Source organism: Sphaerodactylus townsendi, linkage group LG13 (assembly GCF_021028975.2).
Source record: "Sphaerodactylus townsendi isolate TG3544 linkage group LG13, MPM_Stown_v2.3, whole genome shotgun sequence".
Lineage (NCBI taxonomy): Eukaryota > Metazoa > Chordata > Lepidosauria > Squamata > Sphaerodactylidae > Sphaerodactylus > Sphaerodactylus townsendi.
In genome coordinates this window covers 48,494,836-48,519,363 of record NC_059437.1, presented here as the reverse complement: position 1 = coordinate 48,519,363, position 24,528 = coordinate 48,494,836, and the positions used below count along the sequence as shown (strand labels likewise).

General features: G+C 88.4%; 1 protein-coding gene across 1 annotated transcript in view; it reads left to right on the top strand.

Moving 5' to 3' along the window:
• LOC125442485 (calcium/calmodulin-dependent protein kinase type 1-like) overlaps positions 1-22,942 on the top strand; it is a 59,803-nt gene extending 36,861 nt beyond the window's left edge. Inside the window, exon 6 of the mRNA XM_048513853.1 lies at positions 22,799-22,942. Within this exon, the coding sequence (XP_048369810.1) occupies positions 22,799-22,942 (144 nt within the window). The remainder of the gene's footprint in view (positions 1-22,798) is intronic.
• The last annotated feature ends 1,586 nt before the right edge of the window (positions 22,943-24,528 follow it).

The following is a 24,528-nucleotide window of genomic DNA, read 5'->3' as shown; positions in this document are numbered from 1 at the left end:
GTGGGGGGGGGGGGGGGTGGGGGGGGGGGGGGGTGGGGGGGGGGGGGGGTGGGGGGGGGGGGGGGTGGGGGGGGGGGGGGGTGGGGGGGGGGGGGGGTGGGGGGGGGGGGGGGTGGGGGGGGGGGGGGGTGGGGGGGGGGGGGGGTGGGGGGGGGGGGGGGTGGGGGGGGGGGGGGGTGGGGGGGGGGGGGGGTGGGGGGGGGGGGGGGTGGGGGGGGGGGGGGGTGGGGGGGGGGGGGGGTGGGGGGGGGGGGGGGTGGGGGGGGGGGGGGGTGGGGGGGGGGGGGGGTGGGGGGGGGGGGGGGTGGGGGGGGGGGGGGGTGGGGGGGGGGGGGGGTGGGGGGGGGGGGGGGTGGGGGGGGGGGGGGGTGGGGGGGGGGGGGGGTGGGGGGGGGGGGGGGTGGGGGGGGGGGGGGGTGGGGGGGGGGGGGGGTGGGGGGGGGGGGGGGTGGGGGGGGGGGGGGGTGGGGGGGGGGGGGGGTGGGGGGGGGGGGGGGTGGGGGGGGGGGGGGGTGGGGGGGGGGGGGGGTGGGGGGGGGGGGGGGTGGGGGGGGGGGGGGGTGGGGGGGGGGGGGGGTGGGGGGGGGGGGGGGTGGGGGGGGGGGGGGGTGGGGGGGGGGGGGGGTGGGGGGGGGGGGGGGTGGGGGGGGGGGGGGGTGGGGGGGGGGGGGGGTGGGGGGGGGGGGGGGTGGGGGGGGGGGGGGGTGGGGGGGGGGGGGGGTGGGGGGGGGGGGGGGTGGGGGGGGGGGGGGGTGGGGGGGGGGGGGGGTGGGGGGGGGGGGGGGTGGGGGGGGGGGGGGGTGGGGGGGGGGGGGGGTGGGGGGGGGGGGGGGTGGGGGGGGGGGGGGGTGGGGGGGGGGGGGGGTGGGGGGGGGGGGGGGTGGGGGGGGGGGGGGGTGGGGGGGGGGGGGGGTGGGGGGGGGGGGGGGTGGGGGGGGGGGGGGGTGGGGGGGGGGGGGGGTGGGGGGGGGGGGGGGTGGGGGGGGGGGGGGGTGGGGGGGGGGGGGGGTGGGGGGGGGGGGGGGTGGGGGGGGGGGGGGGTGGGGGGGGGGGGGGGTGGGGGGGGGGGGGGGTGGGGGGGGGGGGGGGTGGGGGGGGGGGGGGGTGGGGGGGGGGGGGGGTGGGGGGGGGGGGGGGTGGGGGGGGGGGGGGGTGGGGGGGGGGGGGGGTGGGGGGGGGGGGGGGTGGGGGGGGGGGGGGGTGGGGGGGGGGGGGGGTGGGGGGGGGGGGGGGTGGGGGGGGGGGGGGGTGGGGGGGGGGGGGGGTGGGGGGGGGGGGGGGTGGGGGGGGGGGGGGGTGGGGGGGGGGGGGGGTGGGGGGGGGGGGGGGTGGGGGGGGGGGGGGGTGGGGGGGGGGGGGGGTGGGGGGGGGGGGGGGTGGGGGGGGGGGGGGGTGGGGGGGGGGGGGGGTGGGGGGGGGGGGGGGTGGGGGGGGGGGGGGGTGGGGGGGGGGGGGGGTGGGGGGGGGGGGGGGTGGGGGGGGGGGGGGGTGGGGGGGGGGGGGGGTGGGGGGGGGGGGGGGTGGGGGGGGGGGGGGGTGGGGGGGGGGGGGGGTGGGGGGGGGGGGGGGTGGGGGGGGGGGGGGGTGGGGGGGGGGGGGGGTGGGGGGGGGGGGGGGTGGGGGGGGGGGGGGGTGGGGGGGGGGGGGGGTGGGGGGGGGGGGGGGTGGGGGGGGGGGGGGGTGGGGGGGGGGGGGGGTGGGGGGGGGGGGGGGTGGGGGGGGGGGGGGGTGGGGGGGGGGGGGGGTGGGGGGGGGGGGGGGTGGGGGGGGGGGGGGGTGGGGGGGGGGGGGGGTGGGGGGGGGGGGGGGTGGGGGGGGGGGGGGGTGGGGGGGGGGGGGGGTGGGGGGGGGGGGGGGTGGGGGGGGGGGGGGGTGGGGGGGGGGGGGGGTGGGGGGGGGGGGGGGTGGGGGGGGGGGGGGGTGGGGGGGGGGGGGGGTGGGGGGGGGGGGGGGTGGGGGGGGGGGGGGGTGGGGGGGGGGGGGGGTGGGGGGGGGGGGGGGTGGGGGGGGGGGGGGGTGGGGGGGGGGGGGGGTGGGGGGGGGGGGGGGTGGGGGGGGGGGGGGGTGGGGGGGGGGGGGGGTGGGGGGGGGGGGGGGTGGGGGGGGGGGGGGGTGGGGGGGGGGGGGGGTGGGGGGGGGGGGGGGTGGGGGGGGGGGGGGGTGGGGGGGGGGGGGGGTGGGGGGGGGGGGGGGTGGGGGGGGGGGGGGGTGGGGGGGGGGGGGGGTGGGGGGGGGGGGGGGTGGGGGGGGGGGGGGGTGGGGGGGGGGGGGGGTGGGGGGGGGGGGGGGTGGGGGGGGGGGGGGGTGGGGGGGGGGGGGGGTGGGGGGGGGGGGGGGTGGGGGGGGGGGGGGGTGGGGGGGGGGGGGGGTGGGGGGGGGGGGGGGTGGGGGGGGGGGGGGGTGGGGGGGGGGGGGGGTGGGGGGGGGGGGGGGTGGGGGGGGGGGGGGGTGGGGGGGGGGGGGGGTGGGGGGGGGGGGGGGTGGGGGGGGGGGGGGGTGGGGGGGGGGGGGGGTGGGGGGGGGGGGGGGTGGGGGGGGGGGGGGGTGGGGGGGGGGGGGGGTGGGGGGGGGGGGGGGTGGGGGGGGGGGGGGGTGGGGGGGGGGGGGGGTGGGGGGGGGGGGGGGTGGGGGGGGGGGGGGGTGGGGGGGGGGGGGGGTGGGGGGGGGGGGGGGTGGGGGGGGGGGGGGGTGGGGGGGGGGGGGGGTGGGGGGGGGGGGGGGTGGGGGGGGGGGGGGGTGGGGGGGGGGGGGGGTGGGGGGGGGGGGGGGTGGGGGGGGGGGGGGGTGGGGGGGGGGGGGGGTGGGGGGGGGGGGGGGTGGGGGGGGGGGGGGGTGGGGGGGGGGGGGGGTGGGGGGGGGGGGGGGTGGGGGGGGGGGGGGGTGGGGGGGGGGGGGGGTGGGGGGGGGGGGGGGTGGGGGGGGGGGGGGGTGGGGGGGGGGGGGGGTGGGGGGGGGGGGGGGTGGGGGGGGGGGGGGGTGGGGGGGGGGGGGGGTGGGGGGGGGGGGGGGTGGGGGGGGGGGGGGGTGGGGGGGGGGGGGGGTGGGGGGGGGGGGGGGTGGGGGGGGGGGGGGGTGGGGGGGGGGGGGGGTGGGGGGGGGGGGGGGTGGGGGGGGGGGGGGGTGGGGGGGGGGGGGGGTGGGGGGGGGGGGGGGTGGGGGGGGGGGGGGGTGGGGGGGGGGGGGGGTGGGGGGGGGGGGGGGTGGGGGGGGGGGGGGGTGGGGGGGGGGGGGGGTGGGGGGGGGGGGGGGTGGGGGGGGGGGGGGGTGGGGGGGGGGGGGGGTGGGGGGGGGGGGGGGTGGGGGGGGGGGGGGGTGGGGGGGGGGGGGGGTGGGGGGGGGGGGGGGTGGGGGGGGGGGGGGGTGGGGGGGGGGGGGGGTGGGGGGGGGGGGGGGTGGGGGGGGGGGGGGGTGGGGGGGGGGGGGGGTGGGGGGGGGGGGGGGTGGGGGGGGGGGGGGGTGGGGGGGGGGGGGGGTGGGGGGGGGGGGGGGTGGGGGGGGGGGGGGGTGGGGGGGGGGGGGGGTGGGGGGGGGGGGGGGTGGGGGGGGGGGGGGGTGGGGGGGGGGGGGGGTGGGGGGGGGGGGGGGTGGGGGGGGGGGGGGGTGGGGGGGGGGGGGGGTGGGGGGGGGGGGGGGTGGGGGGGGGGGGGGGTGGGGGGGGGGGGGGGTGGGGGGGGGGGGGGGTGGGGGGGGGGGGGGGTGGGGGGGGGGGGGGGTGGGGGGGGGGGGGGGTGGGGGGGGGGGGGGGTGGGGGGGGGGGGGGGTGGGGGGGGGGGGGGGTGGGGGGGGGGGGGGGTGGGGGGGGGGGGGGGTGGGGGGGGGGGGGGGTGGGGGGGGGGGGGGGTGGGGGGGGGGGGGGGTGGGGGGGGGGGGGGGTGGGGGGGGGGGGGGGTGGGGGGGGGGGGGGGTGGGGGGGGGGGGGGGTGGGGGGGGGGGGGGGTGGGGGGGGGGGGGGGTGGGGGGGGGGGGGGGTGGGGGGGGGGGGGGGTGGGGGGGGGGGGGGGTGGGGGGGGGGGGGGGTGGGGGGGGGGGGGGGTGGGGGGGGGGGGGGGTGGGGGGGGGGGGGGGTGGGGGGGGGGGGGGGTGGGGGGGGGGGGGGGTGGGGGGGGGGGGGGGTGGGGGGGGGGGGGGGTGGGGGGGGGGGGGGGTGGGGGGGGGGGGGGGTGGGGGGGGGGGGGGGTGGGGGGGGGGGGGGGTGGGGGGGGGGGGGGGTGGGGGGGGGGGGGGGTGGGGGGGGGGGGGGGTGGGGGGGGGGGGGGGTGGGGGGGGGGGGGGGTGGGGGGGGGGGGGGGTGGGGGGGGGGGGGGGTGGGGGGGGGGGGGGGTGGGGGGGGGGGGGGGTGGGGGGGGGGGGGGGTGGGGGGGGGGGGGGGTGGGGGGGGGGGGGGGTGGGGGGGGGGGGGGGTGGGGGGGGGGGGGGGTGGGGGGGGGGGGGGGTGGGGGGGGGGGGGGGTGGGGGGGGGGGGGGGTGGGGGGGGGGGGGGGTGGGGGGGGGGGGGGGTGGGGGGGGGGGGGGGTGGGGGGGGGGGGGGGTGGGGGGGGGGGGGGGTGGGGGGGGGGGGGGGTGGGGGGGGGGGGGGGTGGGGGGGGGGGGGGGTGGGGGGGGGGGGGGGTGGGGGGGGGGGGGGGTGGGGGGGGGGGGGGGTGGGGGGGGGGGGGGGTGGGGGGGGGGGGGGGTGGGGGGGGGGGGGGGTGGGGGGGGGGGGGGGTGGGGGGGGGGGGGGGTGGGGGGGGGGGGGGGTGGGGGGGGGGGGGGGTGGGGGGGGGGGGGGGTGGGGGGGGGGGGGGGTGGGGGGGGGGGGGGGTGGGGGGGGGGGGGGGTGGGGGGGGGGGGGGGTGGGGGGGGGGGGGGGTGGGGGGGGGGGGGGGTGGGGGGGGGGGGGGGTGGGGGGGGGGGGGGGTGGGGGGGGGGGGGGGTGGGGGGGGGGGGGGGTGGGGGGGGGGGGGGGTGGGGGGGGGGGGGGGTGGGGGGGGGGGGGGGTGGGGGGGGGGGGGGGTGGGGGGGGGGGGGGGTGGGGGGGGGGGGGGGTGGGGGGGGGGGGGGGTGGGGGGGGGGGGGGGTGGGGGGGGGGGGGGGTGGGGGGGGGGGGGGGTGGGGGGGGGGGGGGGTGGGGGGGGGGGGGGGTGGGGGGGGGGGGGGGTGGGGGGGGGGGGGGGTGGGGGGGGGGGGGGGTGGGGGGGGGGGGGGGTGGGGGGGGGGGGGGGTGGGGGGGGGGGGGGGTGGGGGGGGGGGGGGGTGGGGGGGGGGGGGGGTGGGGGGGGGGGGGGGTGGGGGGGGGGGGGGGTGGGGGGGGGGGGGGGTGGGGGGGGGGGGGGGTGGGGGGGGGGGGGGGTGGGGGGGGGGGGGGGTGGGGGGGGGGGGGGGTGGGGGGGGGGGGGGGTGGGGGGGGGGGGGGGTGGGGGGGGGGGGGGGTGGGGGGGGGGGGGGGTGGGGGGGGGGGGGGGTGGGGGGGGGGGGGGGTGGGGGGGGGGGGGGGTGGGGGGGGGGGGGGGTGGGGGGGGGGGGGGGTGGGGGGGGGGGGGGGTGGGGGGGGGGGGGGGTGGGGGGGGGGGGGGGTGGGGGGGGGGGGGGGTGGGGGGGGGGGGGGGTGGGGGGGGGGGGGGGTGGGGGGGGGGGGGGGTGGGGGGGGGGGGGGGTGGGGGGGGGGGGGGGTGGGGGGGGGGGGGGGTGGGGGGGGGGGGGGGTGGGGGGGGGGGGGGGTGGGGGGGGGGGGGGGTGGGGGGGGGGGGGGGTGGGGGGGGGGGGGGGTGGGGGGGGGGGGGGGTGGGGGGGGGGGGGGGTGGGGGGGGGGGGGGGTGGGGGGGGGGGGGGGTGGGGGGGGGGGGGGGTGGGGGGGGGGGGGGGTGGGGGGGGGGGGGGGTGGGGGGGGGGGGGGGTGGGGGGGGGGGGGGGTGGGGGGGGGGGGGGGTGGGGGGGGGGGGGGGTGGGGGGGGGGGGGGGTGGGGGGGGGGGGGGGTGGGGGGGGGGGGGGGTGGGGGGGGGGGGGGGTGGGGGGGGGGGGGGGTGGGGGGGGGGGGGGGTGGGGGGGGGGGGGGGTGGGGGGGGGGGGGGGTGGGGGGGGGGGGGGGTGGGGGGGGGGGGGGGTGGGGGGGGGGGGGGGTGGGGGGGGGGGGGGGTGGGGGGGGGGGGGGGTGGGGGGGGGGGGGGGTGGGGGGGGGGGGGGGTGGGGGGGGGGGGGGGTGGGGGGGGGGGGGGGTGGGGGGGGGGGGGGGTGGGGGGGGGGGGGGGTGGGGGGGGGGGGGGGTGGGGGGGGGGGGGGGTGGGGGGGGGGGGGGGTGGGGGGGGGGGGGGGTGGGGGGGGGGGGGGGTGGGGGGGGGGGGGGGTGGGGGGGGGGGGGGGTGGGGGGGGGGGGGGGTGGGGGGGGGGGGGGGTGGGGGGGGGGGGGGGTGGGGGGGGGGGGGGGTGGGGGGGGGGGGGGGTGGGGGGGGGGGGGGGTGGGGGGGGGGGGGGGTGGGGGGGGGGGGGGGTGGGGGGGGGGGGGGGTGGGGGGGGGGGGGGGTGGGGGGGGGGGGGGGTGGGGGGGGGGGGGGGTGGGGGGGGGGGGGGGTGGGGGGGGGGGGGGGTGGGGGGGGGGGGGGGTGGGGGGGGGGGGGGGTGGGGGGGGGGGGGGGTGGGGGGGGGGGGGGGTGGGGGGGGGGGGGGGTGGGGGGGGGGGGGGGTGGGGGGGGGGGGGGGTGGGGGGGGGGGGGGGTGGGGGGGGGGGGGGGTGGGGGGGGGGGGGGGTGGGGGGGGGGGGGGGTGGGGGGGGGGGGGGGTGGGGGGGGGGGGGGGTGGGGGGGGGGGGGGGTGGGGGGGGGGGGGGGTGGGGGGGGGGGGGGGTGGGGGGGGGGGGGGGTGGGGGGGGGGGGGGGTGGGGGGGGGGGGGGGTGGGGGGGGGGGGGGGTGGGGGGGGGGGGGGGTGGGGGGGGGGGGGGGTGGGGGGGGGGGGGGGTGGGGGGGGGGGGGGGTGGGGGGGGGGGGGGGTGGGGGGGGGGGGGGGTGGGGGGGGGGGGGGGTGGGGGGGGGGGGGGGTGGGGGGGGGGGGGGGTGGGGGGGGGGGGGGGTGGGGGGGGGGGGGGGTGGGGGGGGGGGGGGGTGGGGGGGGGGGGGGGTGGGGGGGGGGGGGGGTGGGGGGGGGGGGGGGTGGGGGGGGGGGGGGGTGGGGGGGGGGGGGGGTGGGGGGGGGGGGGGGTGGGGGGGGGGGGGGGTGGGGGGGGGGGGGGGTGGGGGGGGGGGGGGGTGGGGGGGGGGGGGGGTGGGGGGGGGGGGGGGTGGGGGGGGGGGGGGGTGGGGGGGGGGGGGGGTGGGGGGGGGGGGGGGTGGGGGGGGGGGGGGGTGGGGGGGGGGGGGGGTGGGGGGGGGGGGGGGTGGGGGGGGGGGGGGGTGGGGGGGGGGGGGGGTGGGGGGGGGGGGGGGTGGGGGGGGGGGGGGGTGGGGGGGGGGGGGGGTGGGGGGGGGGGGGGGTGGGGGGGGGGGGGGGTGGGGGGGGGGGGGGGTGGGGGGGGGGGGGGGTGGGGGGGGGGGGGGGTGGGGGGGGGGGGGGGTGGGGGGGGGGGGGGGTGGGGGGGGGGGGGGGTGGGGGGGGGGGGGGGTGGGGGGGGGGGGGGGTGGGGGGGGGGGGGGGTGGGGGGGGGGGGGGGTGGGGGGGGGGGGGGGTGGGGGGGGGGGGGGGTGGGGGGGGGGGGGGGTGGGGGGGGGGGGGGGTGGGGGGGGGGGGGGGTGGGGGGGGGGGGGGGTGGGGGGGGGGGGGGGTGGGGGGGGGGGGGGGTGGGGGGGGGGGGGGGTGGGGGGGGGGGGGGGTGGGGGGGGGGGGGGGTGGGGGGGGGGGGGGGTGGGGGGGGGGGGGGGTGGGGGGGGGGGGGGGTGGGGGGGGGGGGGGGTGGGGGGGGGGGGGGGTGGGGGGGGGGGGGGGTGGGGGGGGGGGGGGGTGGGGGGGGGGGGGGGTGGGGGGGGGGGGGGGTGGGGGGGGGGGGGGGTGGGGGGGGGGGGGGGTGGGGGGGGGGGGGGGTGGGGGGGGGGGGGGGTGGGGGGGGGGGGGGGTGGGGGGGGGGGGGGGTGGGGGGGGGGGGGGGTGGGGGGGGGGGGGGGTGGGGGGGGGGGGGGGTGGGGGGGGGGGGGGGTGGGGGGGGGGGGGGGTGGGGGGGGGGGGGGGTGGGGGGGGGGGGGGGTGGGGGGGGGGGGGGGTGGGGGGGGGGGGGGGTGGGGGGGGGGGGGGGTGGGGGGGGGGGGGGGTGGGGGGGGGGGGGGGTGGGGGGGGGGGGGGGTGGGGGGGGGGGGGGGTGGGGGGGGGGGGGGGTGGGGGGGGGGGGGGGTGGGGGGGGGGGGGGGTGGGGGGGGGGGGGGGTGGGGGGGGGGGGGGGTGGGGGGGGGGGGGGGTGGGGGGGGGGGGGGGTGGGGGGGGGGGGGGGTGGGGGGGGGGGGGGGTGGGGGGGGGGGGGGGTGGGGGGGGGGGGGGGTGGGGGGGGGGGGGGGTGGGGGGGGGGGGGGGTGGGGGGGGGGGGGGGTGGGGGGGGGGGGGGGTGGGGGGGGGGGGGGGTGGGGGGGGGGGGGGGTGGGGGGGGGGGGGGGTGGGGGGGGGGGGGGGTGGGGGGGGGGGGGGGTGGGGGGGGGGGGGGGTGGGGGGGGGGGGGGGTGGGGGGGGGGGGGGGTGGGGGGGGGGGGGGGTGGGGGGGGGGGGGGGTGGGGGGGGGGGGGGGTGGGGGGGGGGGGGGGTGGGGGGGGGGGGGGGTGGGGGGGGGGGGGGGTGGGGGGGGGGGGGGGTGGGGGGGGGGGGGGGTGGGGGGGGGGGGGGGTGGGGGGGGGGGGGGGTGGGGGGGGGGGGGGGTGGGGGGGGGGGGGGGTGGGGGGGGGGGGGGGTGGGGGGGGGGGGGGGTGGGGGGGGGGGGGGGTGGGGGGGGGGGGGGGTGGGGGGGGGGGGGGGTGGGGGGGGGGGGGGGTGGGGGGGGGGGGGGGTGGGGGGGGGGGGGGGTGGGGGGGGGGGGGGGTGGGGGGGGGGGGGGGTGGGGGGGGGGGGGGGTGGGGGGGGGGGGGGGTGGGGGGGGGGGGGGGTGGGGGGGGGGGGGGGTGGGGGGGGGGGGGGGTGGGGGGGGGGGGGGGTGGGGGGGGGGGGGGGTGGGGGGGGGGGGGGGTGGGGGGGGGGGGGGGTGGGGGGGGGGGGGGGTGGGGGGGGGGGGGGGTGGGGGGGGGGGGGGGTGGGGGGGGGGGGGGGTGGGGGGGGGGGGGGGTGGGGGGGGGGGGGGGTGGGGGGGGGGGGGGGTGGGGGGGGGGGGGGGTGGGGGGGGGGGGGGGTGGGGGGGGGGGGGGGTGGGGGGGGGGGGGGGTGGGGGGGGGGGGGGGTGGGGGGGGGGGGGGGTGGGGGGGGGGGGGGGTGGGGGGGGGGGGGGGTGGGGGGGGGGGGGGGTGGGGGGGGGGGGGGGTGGGGGGGGGGGGGGGTGGGGGGGGGGGGGGGTGGGGGGGGGGGGGGGTGGGGGGGGGGGGGGGTGGGGGGGGGGGGGGGTGGGGGGGGGGGGGGGTGGGGGGGGGGGGGGGTGGGGGGGGGGGGGGGTGGGGGGGGGGGGGGGTGGGGGGGGGGGGGGGTGGGGGGGGGGGGGGGTGGGGGGGGGGGGGGGTGGGGGGGGGGGGGGGTGGGGGGGGGGGGGGGTGGGGGGGGGGGGGGGTGGGGGGGGGGGGGGGTGGGGGGGGGGGGGGGTGGGGGGGGGGGGGGGTGGGGGGGGGGGGGGGTGGGGGGGGGGGGGGGTGGGGGGGGGGGGGGGTGGGGGGGGGGGGGGGTGGGGGGGGGGGGGGGTGGGGGGGGGGGGGGGTGGGGGGGGGGGGGGGTGGGGGGGGGGGGGGGTGGGGGGGGGGGGGGGTGGGGGGGGGGGGGGGTGGGGGGGGGGGGGGGTGGGGGGGGGGGGGGGTGGGGGGGGGGGGGGGTGGGGGGGGGGGGGGGTGGGGGGGGGGGGGGGTGGGGGGGGGGGGGGGTGGGGGGGGGGGGGGGTGGGGGGGGGGGGGGGTGGGGGGGGGGGGGGGTGGGGGGGGGGGGGGGTGGGGGGGGGGGGGGGTGGGGGGGGGGGGGGGTGGGGGGGGGGGGGGGTGGGGGGGGGGGGGGGTGGGGGGGGGGGGGGGTGGGGGGGGGGGGGGGTGGGGGGGGGGGGGGGTGGGGGGGGGGGGGGGTGGGGGGGGGGGGGGGTGGGGGGGGGGGGGGGTGGGGGGGGGGGGGGGTGGGGGGGGGGGGGGGTGGGGGGGGGGGGGGGTGGGGGGGGGGGGGGGTGGGGGGGGGGGGGGGTGGGGGGGGGGGGGGGTGGGGGGGGGGGGGGGTGGGGGGGGGGGGGGGTGGGGGGGGGGGGGGGTGGGGGGGGGGGGGGGTGGGGGGGGGGGGGGGTGGGGGGGGGGGGGGGTGGGGGGGGGGGGGGGTGGGGGGGGGGGGGGGTGGGGGGGGGGGGGGGTGGGGGGGGGGGGGGGTGGGGGGGGGGGGGGGTGGGGGGGGGGGGGGGTGGGGGGGGGGGGGGGTGGGGGGGGGGGGGGGTGGGGGGGGGGGGGGGTGGGGGGGGGGGGGGGTGGGGGGGGGGGGGGGTGGGGGGGGGGGGGGGTGGGGGGGGGGGGGGGTGGGGGGGGGGGGGGGTGGGGGGGGGGGGGGGTGGGGGGGGGGGGGGGTGGGGGGGGGGGGGGGTGGGGGGGGGGGGGGGTGGGGGGGGGGGGGGGTGGGGGGGGGGGGGGGTGGGGGGGGGGGGGGGTGGGGGGGGGGGGGGGTGGGGGGGGGGGGGGGTGGGGGGGGGGGGGGGTGGGGGGGGGGGGGGGTGGGGGGGGGGGGGGGTGGGGGGGGGGGGGGGTGGGGGGGGGGGGGGGTGGGGGGGGGGGGGGGTGGGGGGGGGGGGGGGTGGGGGGGGGGGGGGGTGGGGGGGGGGGGGGGTGGGGGGGGGGGGGGGTGGGGGGGGGGGGGGGTGGGGGGGGGGGGGGGTGGGGGGGGGGGGGGGTGGGGGGGGGGGGGGGTGGGGGGGGGGGGGGGTGGGGGGGGGGGGGGGTGGGGGGGGGGGGGGGTGGGGGGGGGGGGGGGTGGGGGGGGGGGGGGGTGGGGGGGGGGGGGGGTGGGGGGGGGGGGGGGTGGGGGGGGGGGGGGGTGGGGGGGGGGGGGGGTGGGGGGGGGGGGGGGTGGGGGGGGGGGGGGGTGGGGGGGGGGGGGGGTGGGGGGGGGGGGGGGTGGGGGGGGGGGGGGGTGGGGGGGGGGGGGGGTGGGGGGGGGGGGGGGTGGGGGGGGGGGGGGGTGGGGGGGGGGGGGGGTGGGGGGGGGGGGGGGTGGGGGGGGGGGGGGGTGGGGGGGGGGGGGGGTGGGGGGGGGGGGGGGTGGGGGGGGGGGGGGGTGGGGGGGGGGGGGGGTGGGGGGGGGGGGGGGTGGGGGGGGGGGGGGGTGGGGGGGGGGGGGGGTGGGGGGGGGGGGGGGTGGGGGGGGGGGGGGGTGGGGGGGGGGGGGGGTGGGGGGGGGGGGGGGTGGGGGGGGGGGGGGGTGGGGGGGGGGGGGGGTGGGGGGGGGGGGGGGTGGGGGGGGGGGGGGGTGGGGGGGGGGGGGGGTGGGGGGGGGGGGGGGTGGGGGGGGGGGGGGGTGGGGGGGGGGGGGGGTGGGGGGGGGGGGGGGTGGGGGGGGGGGGGGGTGGGGGGGGGGGGGGGTGGGGGGGGGGGGGGGTGGGGGGGGGGGGGGGTGGGGGGGGGGGGGGGTGGGGGGGGGGGGGGGTGGGGGGGGGGGGGGGTGGGGGGGGGGGGGGGTGGGGGGGGGGGGGGGTGGGGGGGGGGGGGGGTGGGGGGGGGGGGGGGTGGGGGGGGGGGGGGGTGGGGGGGGGGGGGGGTGGGGGGGGGGGGGGGTGGGGGGGGGGGGGGGTGGGGGGGGGGGGGGGTGGGGGGGGGGGGGGGTGGGGGGGGGGGGGGGTGGGGGGGGGGGGGGGTGGGGGGGGGGGGGGGTGGGGGGGGGGGGGGGTGGGGGGGGGGGGGGGTGGGGGGGGGGGGGGGTGGGGGGGGGGGGGGGTGGGGGGGGGGGGGGGTGGGGGGGGGGGGGGGTGGGGGGGGGGGGGGGTGGGGGGGGGGGGGGGTGGGGGGGGGGGGGGGTGGGGGGGGGGGGGGGTGGGGGGGGGGGGGGGTGGGGGGGGGGGGGGGTGGGGGGGGGGGGGGGTGGGGGGGGGGGGGGGTGGGGGGGGGGGGGGGTGGGGGGGGGGGGGGGTGGGGGGGGGGGGGGGTGGGGGGGGGGGGGGGTGGGGGGGGGGGGGGGTGGGGGGGGGGGGGGGTGGGGGGGGGGGGGGGTGGGGGGGGGGGGGGGTGGGGGGGGGGGGGGGTGGGGGGGGGGGGGGGTGGGGGGGGGGGGGGGTGGGGGGGGGGGGGGGTGGGGGGGGGGGGGGGTGGGGGGGGGGGGGGGTGGGGGGGGGGGGGGGTGGGGGGGGGGGGGGGTGGGGGGGGGGGGGGGTGGGGGGGGGGGGGGGTGGGGGGGGGGGGGGGTGGGGGGGGGGGGGGGTGGGGGGGGGGGGGGGTGGGGGGGGGGGGGGGTGGGGGGGGGGGGGGGTGGGGGGGGGGGGGGGTGGGGGGGGGGGGGGGTGGGGGGGGGGGGGGGTGGGGGGGGGGGGGGGTGGGGGGGGGGGGGGGTGGGGGGGGGGGGGGGTGGGGGGGGGGGGGGGTGGGGGGGGGGGGGGGTGGGGGGGGGGGGGGGTGGGGGGGGGGGGGGGTGGGGGGGGGGGGGGGTGGGGGGGGGGGGGGGTGGGGGGGGGGGGGGGTGGGGGGGGGGGGGGGTGGGGGGGGGGGGGGGTGGGGGGGGGGGGGGGTGGGGGGGGGGGGGGGTGGGGGGGGGGGGGGGTGGGGGGGGGGGGGGGTGGGGGGGGGGGGGGGTGGGGGGGGGGGGGGGTGGGGGGGGGGGGGGGTGGGGGGGGGGGGGGGTGGGGGGGGGGGGGGGTGGGGGGGGGGGGGGGTGGGGGGGGGGGGGGGTGGGGGGGGGGGGGGGTGGGGGGGGGGGGGGGTGGGGGGGGGGGGGGGTGGGGGGGGGGGGGGGTGGGGGGGGGGGGGGGTGGGGGGGGGGGGGGGTGGGGGGGGGGGGGGGTGGGGGGGGGGGGGGGTGGGGGGGGGGGGGGGTGGGGGGGGGGGGGGGTGGGGGGGGGGGGGGGTGGGGGGGGGGGGGGGTGGGGGGGGGGGGGGGTGGGGGGGGGGGGGGGTGGGGGGGGGGGGGGGTGGGGGGGGGGGGGGGTGGGGGGGGGGGGGGGTGGGGGGGGGGGGGGGTGGGGGGGGGGGGGGGTGGGGGGGGGGGGGGGTGGGGGGGGGGGGGGGTGGGGGGGGGGGGGGGTGGGGGGGGGGGGGGGTGGGGGGGGGGGGGGGTGGGGGGGGGGGGGGGTGGGGGGGGGGGGGGGTGGGGGGGGGGGGGGGTGGGGGGGGGGGGGGGTGGGGGGGGGGGGGGGTGGGGGGGGGGGGGGGTGGGGGGGGGGGGGGGTGGGGGGGGGGGGGGGTGGGGGGGGGGGGGGGTGGGGGGGGGGGGGGGTGGGGGGGGGGGGGGGTGGGGGGGGGGGGGGGTGGGGGGGGGGGGGGGTGGGGGGGGGGGGGGGTGGGGGGGGGGGGGGGTGGGGGGGGGGGGGGGTGGGGGGGGGGGGGGGTGGGGGGGGGGGGGGGTGGGGGGGGGGGGGGGTGGGGGGGGGGGGGGGTGGGGGGGGGGGGGGGTGGGGGGGGGGGGGGGTGGGGGGGGGGGGGGGTGGGGGGGGGGGGGGGTGGGGGGGGGGGGGGGTGGGGGGGGGGGGGGGTGGGGGGGGGGGGGGGTGGGGGGGGGGGGGGGTGGGGGGGGGGGGGGGTGGGGGGGGGGGGGGGTGGGGGGGGGGGGGGGTGGGGGGGGGGGGGGGTGGGGGGGGGGGGGGGTGGGGGGGGGGGGGGGTGGGGGGGGGGGGGGGTGGGGGGGGGGGGGGGTGGGGGGGGGGGGGGGTGGGGGGGGGGGGGGGTGGGGGGGGGGGGGGGTGGGGGGGGGGGGGGGTGGGGGGGGGGGGGGGTGGGGGGGGGGGGGGGTGGGGGGGGGGGGGGGTGGGGGGGGGGGGGGGTGGGGGGGGGGGGGGGTGGGGGGGGGGGGGGGTGGGGGGGGGGGGGGGTGGGGGGGGGGGGGGGTGGGGGGGGGGGGGGGTGGGGGGGGGGGGGGGTGGGGGGGGGGGGGGGTGGGGGGGGGGGGGGGTGGGGGGGGGGGGGGGTGGGGGGGGGGGGGGGTGGGGGGGGGGGGGGGTGGGGGGGGGGGGGGGTGGGGGGGGGGGGGGGTGGGGGGGGGGGGGGGTGGGGGGGGGGGGGGGTGGGGGGGGGGGGGGGTGGGGGGGGGGGGGGGTGGGGGGGGGGGGGGGTGGGGGGGGGGGGGGGTGGGGGGGGGGGGGGGTGGGGGGGGGGGGGGGTGGGGGGGGGGGGGGGTGGGGGGGGGGGGGGGTGGGGGGGGGGGGGGGTGGGGGGGGGGGGGGGTGGGGGGGGGGGGGGGTGGGGGGGGGGGGGGGTGGGGGGGGGGGGGGGTGGGGGGGGGGGGGGGTGGGGGGGGGGGGGGGTGGGGGGGGGGGGGGGTGGGGGGGGGGGGGGGTGGGGGGGGGGGGGGGTGGGGGGGGGGGGGGGTGGGGGGGGGGGGGGGTGGGGGGGGGGGGGGGTGGGGGGGGGGGGGGGTGGGGGGGGGGGGGGGTGGGGGGGGGGGGGGGTGGGGGGGGGGGGGGGTGGGGGGGGGGGGGGGTGGGGGGGGGGGGGGGTGGGGGGGGGGGGGGGTGGGGGGGGGGGGGGGTGGGGGGGGGGGGGGGTGGGGGGGGGGGGGGGTGGGGGGGGGGGGGGGTGGGGGGGGGGGGGGGTGGGGGGGGGGGGGGGTGGGGGGGGGGGGGGGTGGGGGGGGGGGGGGGTGGGGGGGGGGGGGGGTGGGGGGGGGGGGGGGTGGGGGGGGGGGGGGGTGGGGGGGGGGGGGGGTGGGGGGGGGGGGGGGTGGGGGGGGGGGGGGGTGGGGGGGGGGGGGGGTGGGGGGGGGGGGGGGTGGGGGGGGGGGGGGGTGGGGGGGGGGGGGGGTGGGGGGGGGGGGGGGTGGGGGGGGGGGGGGGTGGGGGGGGGGGGGGGTGGGGGGGGGGGGGGGTGGGGGGGGGGGGGGGTGGGGGGGGGGGGGGGTGGGGGGGGGGGGGGGTGGGGGGGGGGGGGGGTGGGGGGGGGGGGGGGTGGGGGGGGGGGGGGGTGGGGGGGGGGGGGGGTGGGGGGGGGGGGGGGTGGGGGGGGGGGGGGGTGGGGGGGGGGGGGGGTGGGGGGGGGGGGGGGTGGGGGGGGGGGGGGGTGGGGGGGGGGGGGGGTGGGGGGGGGGGGGGGTGGGGGGGGGGGGGGGTGGGGGGGGGGGGGGGTGGGGGGGGGGGGGGGTGGGGGGGGGGGGGGGTGGGGGGGGGGGGGGGTGGGGGGGGGGGGGGGTGGGGGGGGGGGGGGGTGGGGGGGGGGGGGGGTGGGGGGGGGGGGGGGTGGGGGGGGGGGGGGGTGGGGGGGGGGGGGGGTGGGGGGGGGGGGGGGTGGGGGGGGGGGGGGGTGGGGGGGGGGGGGGGTGGGGGGGGGGGGGGGTGGGGGGGGGGGGGGGTGGGGGGGGGGGGGGGTGGGGGGGGGGGGGGGTGGGGGGGGGGGGGGGTGGGGGGGGGGGGGGGTGGGGGGGGGGGGGGGTGGGGGGGGGGGGGGGTGGGGGGGGGGGGGGGTGGGGGGGGGGGGGGGTGGGGGGGGGGGGGGGTGGGGGGGGGGGGGGGTGGGGGGGGGGGGGGGTGGGGGGGGGGGGGGGTGGGGGGGGGGGGGGGTGGGGGGGGGGGGGGGTGGGGGGGGGGGGGGGTGGGGGGGGGGGGGGGTGGGGGGGGGGGGGGGTGGGGGGGGGGGGGGGTGGGGGGGGGGGGGGGTGGGGGGGGGGGGGGGTGGGGGGGGGGGGGGGTGGGGGGGGGGGGGGGTGGGGGGGGGGGGGGGTGGGGGGGGGGGGGGGTGGGGGGGGGGGGGGGTGGGGGGGGGGGGGGGTGGGGGGGGGGGGGGGTGGGGGGGGGGGGGGGTGGGGGGGGGGGGGGGTGGGGGGGGGGGGGGGTGGGGGGGGGGGGGGGTGGGGGGGGGGGGGGGTGGGGGGGGGGGGGGGTGGGGGGGGGGGGGGGTGGGGGGGGGGGGGGGTGGGGGGGGGGGGGGGTGGGGGGGGGGGGGGGTGGGGGGGGGGGGGGGTGGGGGGGGGGGGGGGTGGGGGGGGGGGGGGGTGGGGGGGGGGGGGGGTGGGGGGGGGGGGGGGTGGGGGGGGGGGGGGGTGGGGGGGGGGGGGGGTGGGGGGGGGGGGGGGTGGGGGGGGGGGGGGGTGGGGGGGGGGGGGGGTGGGGGGGGGGGGGGGTGGGGGGGGGGGGGGGTGGGGGGGGGGGGGGGTGGGGGGGGGGGGGGGTGGGGGGGGGGGGGGGTGGGGGGGGGGGGGGGTGGGGGGGGGGGGGGGTGGGGGGGGGGGGGGGTGGGGGGGGGGGGGGGTGGGGGGGGGGGGGGGTGGGGGGGGGGGGGGGTGGGGGGGGGGGGGGGTGGGGGGGGGGGGGGGTGGGGGGGGGGGGGGGTGGGGGGGGGGGGGGGTGGGGGGGGGGGGGGGTGGGGGGGGGGGGGGGTGGGGGGGGGGGGGGGTGGGGGGGGGGGGGGGTGGGGGGGGGGGGGGGTGGGGGGGGGGGGGGGTGGGGGGGGGGGGGGGTGGGGGGGGGGGGGGGTGGGGGGGGGGGGGGGTGGGGGGGGGGGGGGGTGGGGGGGGGGGGGGGTGGGGGGGGGGGGGGGTGGGGGGGGGGGGGGGTGGGGGGGGGGGGGGGTGGGGGGGGGGGGGGGTGGGGGGGGGGGGGGGTGGGGGGGGGGGGGGGTGGGGGGGGGGGGGGGTGGGGGGGGGGGGGGGTGGGGGGGGGGGGGGGTGGGGGGGGGGGGGGGTGGGGGGGGGGGGGGGTGGGGGGGGGGGGGGGTGGGGGGGGGGGGGGGTGGGGGGGGGGGGGGGTGGGGGGGGGGGGGGGTGGGGGGGGGGGGGGGTGGGGGGGGGGGGGGGTGGGGGGGGGGGGGGGTGGGGGGGGGGGGGGGTGGGGGGGGGGGGGGGTGGGGGGGGGGGGGGGTGGGGGGGGGGGGGGGTGGGGGGGGGGGGGGGTGGGGGGGGGGGGGGGTGGGGGGGGGGGGGGGTGGGGGGGGGGGGGGGTGGGGGGGGGGGGGGGTGGGGGGGGGGGGGGGTGGGGGGGGGGGGGGGTGGGGGGGGGGGGGGGTGGGGGGGGGGGGGGGTGGGGGGGGGGGGGGGTGGGGGGGGGGGGGGGTGGGGGGGGGGGGGGGTGGGGGGGGGGGGGGGTGGGGGGGGGGGGGGGTGGGGGGGGGGGGGGGTGGGGGGGGGGGGGGGTGGGGGGGGGGGGGGGTGGGGGGGGGGGGGGGTGGGGGGGGGGGGGGGTGGGGGGGGGGGGGGGTGGGGGGGGGGGGGGGTGGGGGGGGGGGGGGGTGGGGGGGGGGGGGGGTGGGGGGGGGGGGGGGTGGGGGGGGGGGGGGGTGGGGGGGGGGGGGGGTGGGGGGGGGGGGGGGTGGGGGGGGGGGGGGGTGGGGGGGGGGGGGGGTGGGGGGGGGGGGGGGTGGGGGGGGGGGGGGGTGGGGGGGGGGGGGGGTGGGGGGGGGGGGGGGTGGGGGGGGGGGGGGGTGGGGGGGGGGGGGGGTGGGGGGGGGGGGGGGTGGGGGGGGGGGGGGGTGGGGGGGGGGGGGGGTGGGGGGGGGGGGGGGTGGGGGGGGGGGGGGGTGGGGGGGGGGGGGGGTGGGGGGGGGGGGGGGTGGGGGGGGGGGGGGGTGGGGGGGGGGGGGGGTGGGGGGGGGGGGGGGTGGGGGGGGGGGGGGGTGGGGGGGGGGGGGGGTGGGGGGGGGGGGGGGTGGGGGGGGGGGGGGGTGGGGGGGGGGGGGGGTGGGGGGGGGGGGGGGTGGGGGGGGGGGGGGGTGGGGGGGGGGGGGGGTGGGGGGGGGGGGGGGTGGGGGGGGGGGGGGGTGGGGGGGGGGGGGGGTGGGGGGGGGGGGGGGTGGGGGGGGGGGGGGGTGGGGGGGGGGGGGGGTGGGGGGGGGGGGGGGTGGGGGGGGGGGGGGGTGGGGGGGGGGGGGGGTGGGGGGGGGGGGGGGTGGGGGGGGGGGGGGGTGGGGGGGGGGGGGGGTGGGGGGGGGGGGGGGTGGGGGGGGGGGGGGGTGGGGGGGGGGGGGGGTGGGGGGGGGGGGGGGTGGGGGGGGGGGGGGGTGGGGGGGGGGGGGGGTGGGGGGGGGGGGGGGTGGGGGGGGGGGGGGGTGGGGGGGGGGGGGGGTGGGGGGGGGGGGGGGTGGGGGGGGGGGGGGGTGGGGGGGGGGGGGGGTGGGGGGGGGGGGGGGTGGGGGGGGGGGGGGGTGGGGGGGGGGGGGGGTGGGGGGGGGGGGGGGTGGGGGGGGGGGGGGGTGGGGGGGGGGGGGGGTGGGGGGGGGGGGGGGTGGGGGGGGGGGGGGGTGGGGGGGGGGGGGGGTGGGGGGGGGGGGGGGTGGGGGGGGGGGGGGGTGGGGGGGGGGGGGGGTGGGGGGGGGGGGGGGTGGGGGGGGGGGGGGGTGGGGGGGGGGGGGGGTGGGGGGGGGGGGGGGTGGGGGGGGGGGGGGGTGGGGGGGGGGGGGGGTGGGGGGGGGGGGGGGTGGGGGGGGGGGGGGGTGGGGGGGGGGGGGGGTGGGGGGGGGGGGGGGTGGGGGGGGGGGGGGGTGGGGGGGGGGGGGGGTGGGGGGGGGGGGGGGTGGGGGGGGGGGGGGGTGGGGGGGGGGGGGGGTGGGGGGGGGGGGGGGTGGGGGGGGGGGGGGGTGGGGGGGGGGGGGGGTGGGGGGGGGGGGGGGTGGGGGGGGGGGGGGGTGGGGGGGGGGGGGGGTGGGGGGGGGGGGGGGTGGGGGGGGGGGGGGGTGGGGGGGGGGGGGGGTGGGGGGGGGGGGGGGTGGGGGGGGGGGGGGGTGGGGGGGGGGGGGGGTGGGGGGGGGGGGGGGTGGGGGGGGGGGGGGGTGGGGGGGGGGGGGGGTGGGGGGGGGGGGGGGTGGGGGGGGGGGGGGGTGGGGGGGGGGGGGGGTGGGGGGGGGGGGGGGTGGGGGGGGGGGGGGGTGGGGGGGGGGGGGGGTGGGGGGGGGGGGGGGTGGGGGGGGGGGGGGGTGGGGGGGGGGGGGGGTGGGGGGGGGGGGGGGTGGGGGGGGGGGGGGGTGGGGGGGGGGGGGGGTGGGGGGGGGGGGGGGTGGGGGGGGGGGGGGGTGGGGGGGGGGGGGGGTGGGGGGGGGGGGGGGTGGGGGGGGGGGGGGGTGGGGGGGGGGGGGGGTGGGGGGGGGGGGGGGTGGGGGGGGGGGGGGGTGGGGGGGGGGGGGGGTGGGGGGGGGGGGGGGTGGGGGGGGGGGGGGGTGGGGGGGGGGGGGGGTGGGGGGGGGGGGGGGTGGGGGGGGGGGGGGGTGGGGGGGGGGGGGGGTGGGGGGGGGGGGGGGTGGGGGGGGGGGGGGGTGGGGGGGGGGGGGGGTGGGGGGGGGGGGGGGTGGGGGGGGGGGGGGGTGGGGGGGGGGGGGGGTGGGGGGGGGGGGGGGTGGGGGGGGGGGGGGGTGGGGGGGGGGGGGGGTGGGGGGGGGGGGGGGTGGGGGGGGGGGGGGGTGGGGGGGGGGGGGGGTGGGGGGGGGGGGGGGTGGGGGGGGGGGGGGGTGGGGGGGGGGGGGGGTGGGGGGGGGGGGGGGTGGGGGGGGGGGGGGGTGGGGGGGGGGGGGGGTGGGGGGGGGGGGGGGTGGGGGGGGGGGGGGGTGGGGGGGGGGGGGGGTGGGGGGGGGGGGGGGTGGGGGGGGGGGGGGGTGGGGGGGGGGGGGGGTGGGGGGGGGGGGGGGTGGGGGGGGGGGGGGGTGGGGGGGGGGGGGGGTGGGGGGGGGGGGGGGTGGGGGGGGGGGGGGGTGGGGGGGGGGGGGGGTGGGGGGGGGGGGGGGTGGGGGGGGGGGGGGGTGGGGGGGGGGGGGGGTGGGGGGGGGGGGGGGTGGGGGGGGGGGGGGGTGGGGGGGGGGGGGGGTGGGGGGGGGGGGGGGTGGGGGGGGGGGGGGGTGGGGGGGGGGGGGGGTGGGGGGGGGGGGGGGTGGGGGGGGGGGGGGGTGGGGGGGGGGGGGGGTGGGGGGGGGGGGGGGTGGGGGGGGGGGGGGGTGGGGGGGGGGGGGGGTGGGGGGGGGGGGGGGTGGGGGGGGGGGGGGGTGGGGGGGGGGGGGGGTGGGGGGGGGGGGGGGTGGGGGGGGGGGGGGGTGGGGGGGGGGGGGGGTGGGGGGGGGGGGGGGTGGGGGGGGGGGGGGGTGGGGGGGGGGGGGGGTGGGGGGGGGGGGGGGTGGGGGGGGGGGGGGGTGGGGGGGGGGGGGGGTGGGGGGGGGGGGGGGTGGGGGGGGGGGGGGGTGGGGGGGGGGGGGGGTGGGGGGGGGGGGGGGTGGGGGGGGGGGGGGGTGGGGGGGGGGGGGGGTGGGGGGGGGGGGGGGTGGGGGGGGGGGGGGGTGGGGGGGGGGGGGGGTGGGGGGGGGGGGGGGTGGGGGGGGGGGGGGGTGGGGGGGGGGGGGGGTGGGGGGGGGGGGGGGTGGGGGGGGGGGGGGGTGGGGGGGGGGGGGGGTGGGGGGGGGGGGGGGTGGGGGGGGGGGGGGGTGGGGGGGGGGGGGGGTGGGGGGGGGGGGGGGTGGGGGGGGGGGGGGGTGGGGGGGGGGGGGGGTGGGGGGGGGGGGGGGTGGGGGGGGGGGGGGGTGGGGGGGGGGGGGGGTGGGGGGGGGGGGGGGTGGGGGGGGGGGGGGGTGGGGGGGGGGGGGGGTGGGGGGGGGGGGGGGTGGGGGGGGGGGGGGGTGGGGGGGGGGGGGGGTGGGGGGGGGGGGGGGTGGGGGGGGGGGGGGGTGGGGGGGGGGGGGGGTGGGGGGGGGGGGGGGTGGGGGGGGGGGGGGGTGGGGGGGGGGGGGGGTGGGGGGGGGGGGGGGTGGGGGGGGGGGGGGGTGGGGGGGGGGGGGGGTGGGGGGGGGGGGGGGTGGGGGGGGGGGGGGGTGGGGGGGGGGGGGGGTGGGGGGGGGGGGGGGTGGGGGGGGGGGGGGGTGGGGGGGGGGGGGGGTGGGGGGGGGGGGGGGTGGGGGGGGGGGGGGGTGGGGGGGGGGGGGGGTGGGGGGGGGGGGGGGTGGGGGGGGGGGGGGGTGGGGGGGGGGGGGGGTGGGGGGGGGGGGGGGTGGGGGGGGGGGGGGGTGGGGGGGGGGGGGGGTGGGGGGGGGGGGGGGTGGGGGGGGGGGGGGGTGGGGGGGGGGGGGGGTGGGGGGGGGGGGGGGTGGGGGGGGGGGGGGGTGGGGGGGGGGGGGGGTGGGGGGGGGGGGGGGTGGGGGGGGGGGGGGGTGGGGGGGGGGGGGGGTGGGGGGGGGGGGGGGTGGGGGGGGGGGGGGGTGGGGGGGGGGGGGGGTGGGGGGGGGGGGGGGTGGGGGGGGGGGGGGGTGGGGGGGGGGGGGGGTGGGGGGGGGGGGGGGTGGGGGGGGGGGGGGGTGGGGGGGGGGGGGGGTGGGGGGGGGGGGGGGTGGGGGGGGGGGGGGGTGGGGGGGGGGGGGGGTGGGGGGGGGGGGGGGTGGGGGGGGGGGGGGGTGGGGGGGGGGGGGGGTGGGGGGGGGGGGGGGTGGGGGGGGGGGGGGGTGGGGGGGGGGGGGGGTGGGGGGGGGGGGGGGTGGGGGGGGGGGGGGGTGGGGGGGGGGGGGGGTGGGGGGGGGGGGGGGTGGGGGGGGGGGGGGGTGGGGGGGGGGGGGGGTGGGGGGGGGGGGGGGTGGGGGGGGGGGGGGGTGGGGGGGGGGGGGGGTGGGGGGGGGGGGGGGTGGGGGGGGGGGGGGGTGGGGGGGGGGGGGGGTGGGGGGGGGGGGGGGTGGGGGGGGGGGGGGGTGGGGGGGGGGGGGGGTGGGGGGGGGGGGGGGTGGGGGGGGGGGGGGGTGGGGGGGGGGGGGGGTGGGGGGGGATAATAATAATAATAATAATAATAATAATAATAATAATAATGATAATAATGATAATAATAATAATAATAATAATAATAATAATAATAATAATAATAATAATAATAATAATAATAATAATAATAATTCTGGAAGTCCTCCAAGCCCTATCTGGAGGCTGCGAACCCTACAGCGAAGCAGTTTTCAAATCAAAATCTAAATAGTGAGGCCATAAGCAGAGATCAGTTTCTTTGAACGGTACTTAATGTCACACCATCGTATAAGTATGTGAAGTTGCTACCACTTGTCTCTCACGATTGTATCTTATCACTTGTCCATGCTTAATTGTCAAACCAAAGGTGACCCATTCAGAATGCAATAAAACTTCCACTTTGTTTACTTAAGACAAACTTGCATTACCTGCTTCAGGTTGTCTTGATGTTACACAGCTCCAGGCAAATGTAGGATTTTGGACTCAGTTGCTTCAAAGCAGGAGTTGGTGACTTCACCTTTTGATCAGAATTTTAAACGCACCTTCCCCTTACCTGTACTTAGGTGTCCCGCGCGTGGGCAGAAAAAGGTTCTCCTGGTTTAGGGCTGCTTCCAAACCATCCCGCCCGCTACCTTCTAACCTTCAAAATCAGGGGCACTCCAGAAGACGGAAAGGCTTCTGTTGGTTCAAGGAGACTTATAAAGTGGCACACGCTCCTGCCCCAGCAGCTGTGCCAGTTTGGAAACCAGTTTCCTCAAAATCAGAACTTCTTGCCAGCCAGGCAGGGTCATCTCAGGCCTGGTCTTCATACCGGACGGCCCGGCAAACGCCACAAACGAACCTCCCATCTGCACCAGCGTTATGGAGACCACACATCACCCAACAAAAACCGCCACAAAAACCAGAGAGGGTTTTCTTGACTTGGCCTCCGTTCCCTTCATTACCAGCTTCCTCAGCACCTCTACGTGAGGCAACTCCACCAAAGCCACAAGATAGAGGAAGACAGAGAAGGGTTCTCCCTTCTCCGGCATCATCTACCCTACTGCCTTGGGACACCGGACCTCGAGAACGACCACGTCCACAGGCCATGAGAAAACCACTTGGCCGTCCACATGGGTCCATTATCTGGGTGTGAATCGTGTGCAGCTCACAAAACTTCTCTGATCAAAAAGGAAATCTTGTCAGAACATGAATGACAAAATACTTCCTGTTTCCATCCTTTGGACCTACGTGTGGGACAAACTACACAGTCCTGGGGTCCATCCTGCAACAGTTCAGTGCCCAAATGTCTTCATCCAAGCCTTGAGCCTGGTTCTCACAGAAAAACAATAAGATTGGTAGCTACTTGGATGAGAGGCAAGCAAGGGCCCGGCTAGCCATGAACATCTAATGGAGTCTTTCTTACCACATCGCTAGGAGAGGCTCTGCAAGAGAGATCTCTCAAGAAGATGAGGTGACCACAGCTGTTTATGGAAACACTACATGTGAAAGGGATCTGGGAGTCCTAGTAGACCACAAACTGAACATGAGTCAGCAGTGTGATATGGCAGCCAAAAAAGCCAATGCAATTCTGGGATGCATCAATCAGAGTACATTGCCTAGATTGAGGGGAGTAATTGTACCACTCTACTCTGCATTGGTCAGAACTCACCTAGAGTACTGTGTTCAGTTCTGGGCACTGCAACTTAAGAAGGATATTGACAAGCTGGAACGTGTCCAGAGGAGGGCAACCAAAATGGTAAAAGGTCTGGAATCCATGCCCTACGAAAAGAGGCTTAGGGAGCTGGGCATGTTTAAGTCTGGAGAAGCAAAGGTTAAGGAGGGACATGATAGCTATGTTTAAACATTTGAAGGGATGCCATGTCGAAAAGGGAGCAAGCTTGTTTTCCGCTGCCTCAGAGACTAGGACACGGAGTAATGAATTCACGGTACAGGAAAAGAGATTCCACCTAAACATTAGGAAGAACTTTCTGACTGTCAGGGCTGTTCGACAGTGGAATTCACTGCCTCAGAGTGTGGTGGAGTCTCCTTCTTTGGATATTTTTAAACAGAGGCTGGATGAACATATGTCAGGAGTTCTTTTGAGTTCCTGCACTGCAGGGGGTTGGACTTGATGGCCCTTGGGGTCTCTTCCAACTCTATGATTCTATGAATCATCTCTTGGCAGAAACAGGAAGAGTTATGAAAAAGTCTGACTTTGGGAGCCATCTCAAGAAAGAGCTTTGATTTTCAGACCTCTTGGTACCTCCAAATTGAGGACAACTGATAGAAGAAGAAGAAGATGTCTGATTTCCTTTGTAGCTTAGGTCAGTCTTCCTTGAAGCGCTTGATCATAAGCACTTGTTGGTTCTGAGAGTGTCTGCCCATATGCCTCATCTGCAGCTAACTGGCGAGGTGCTGTAGATCAGTGGTGGACCAAGGGTAGAACGTTCTAGGTTCAGCCCCCTGGTATTTCCAATCAAGGAGATCTCTGGTGGCCAGACTGAGTAGTCTGGACTTGAGACATGGAGTTGCTGTAAGTCAGTATAGACAGTAGTGAGCTCGATGAACCGAAGATCTGTATGACTCTGTATAAGAAAGCTTTATGCATTTGTATCATTGGTATGAATGAAGAAGCAAGACAGTATTGTGTTCATCATATTCTCCCACCACAATATTTTAGTTCATTCCTACGAAT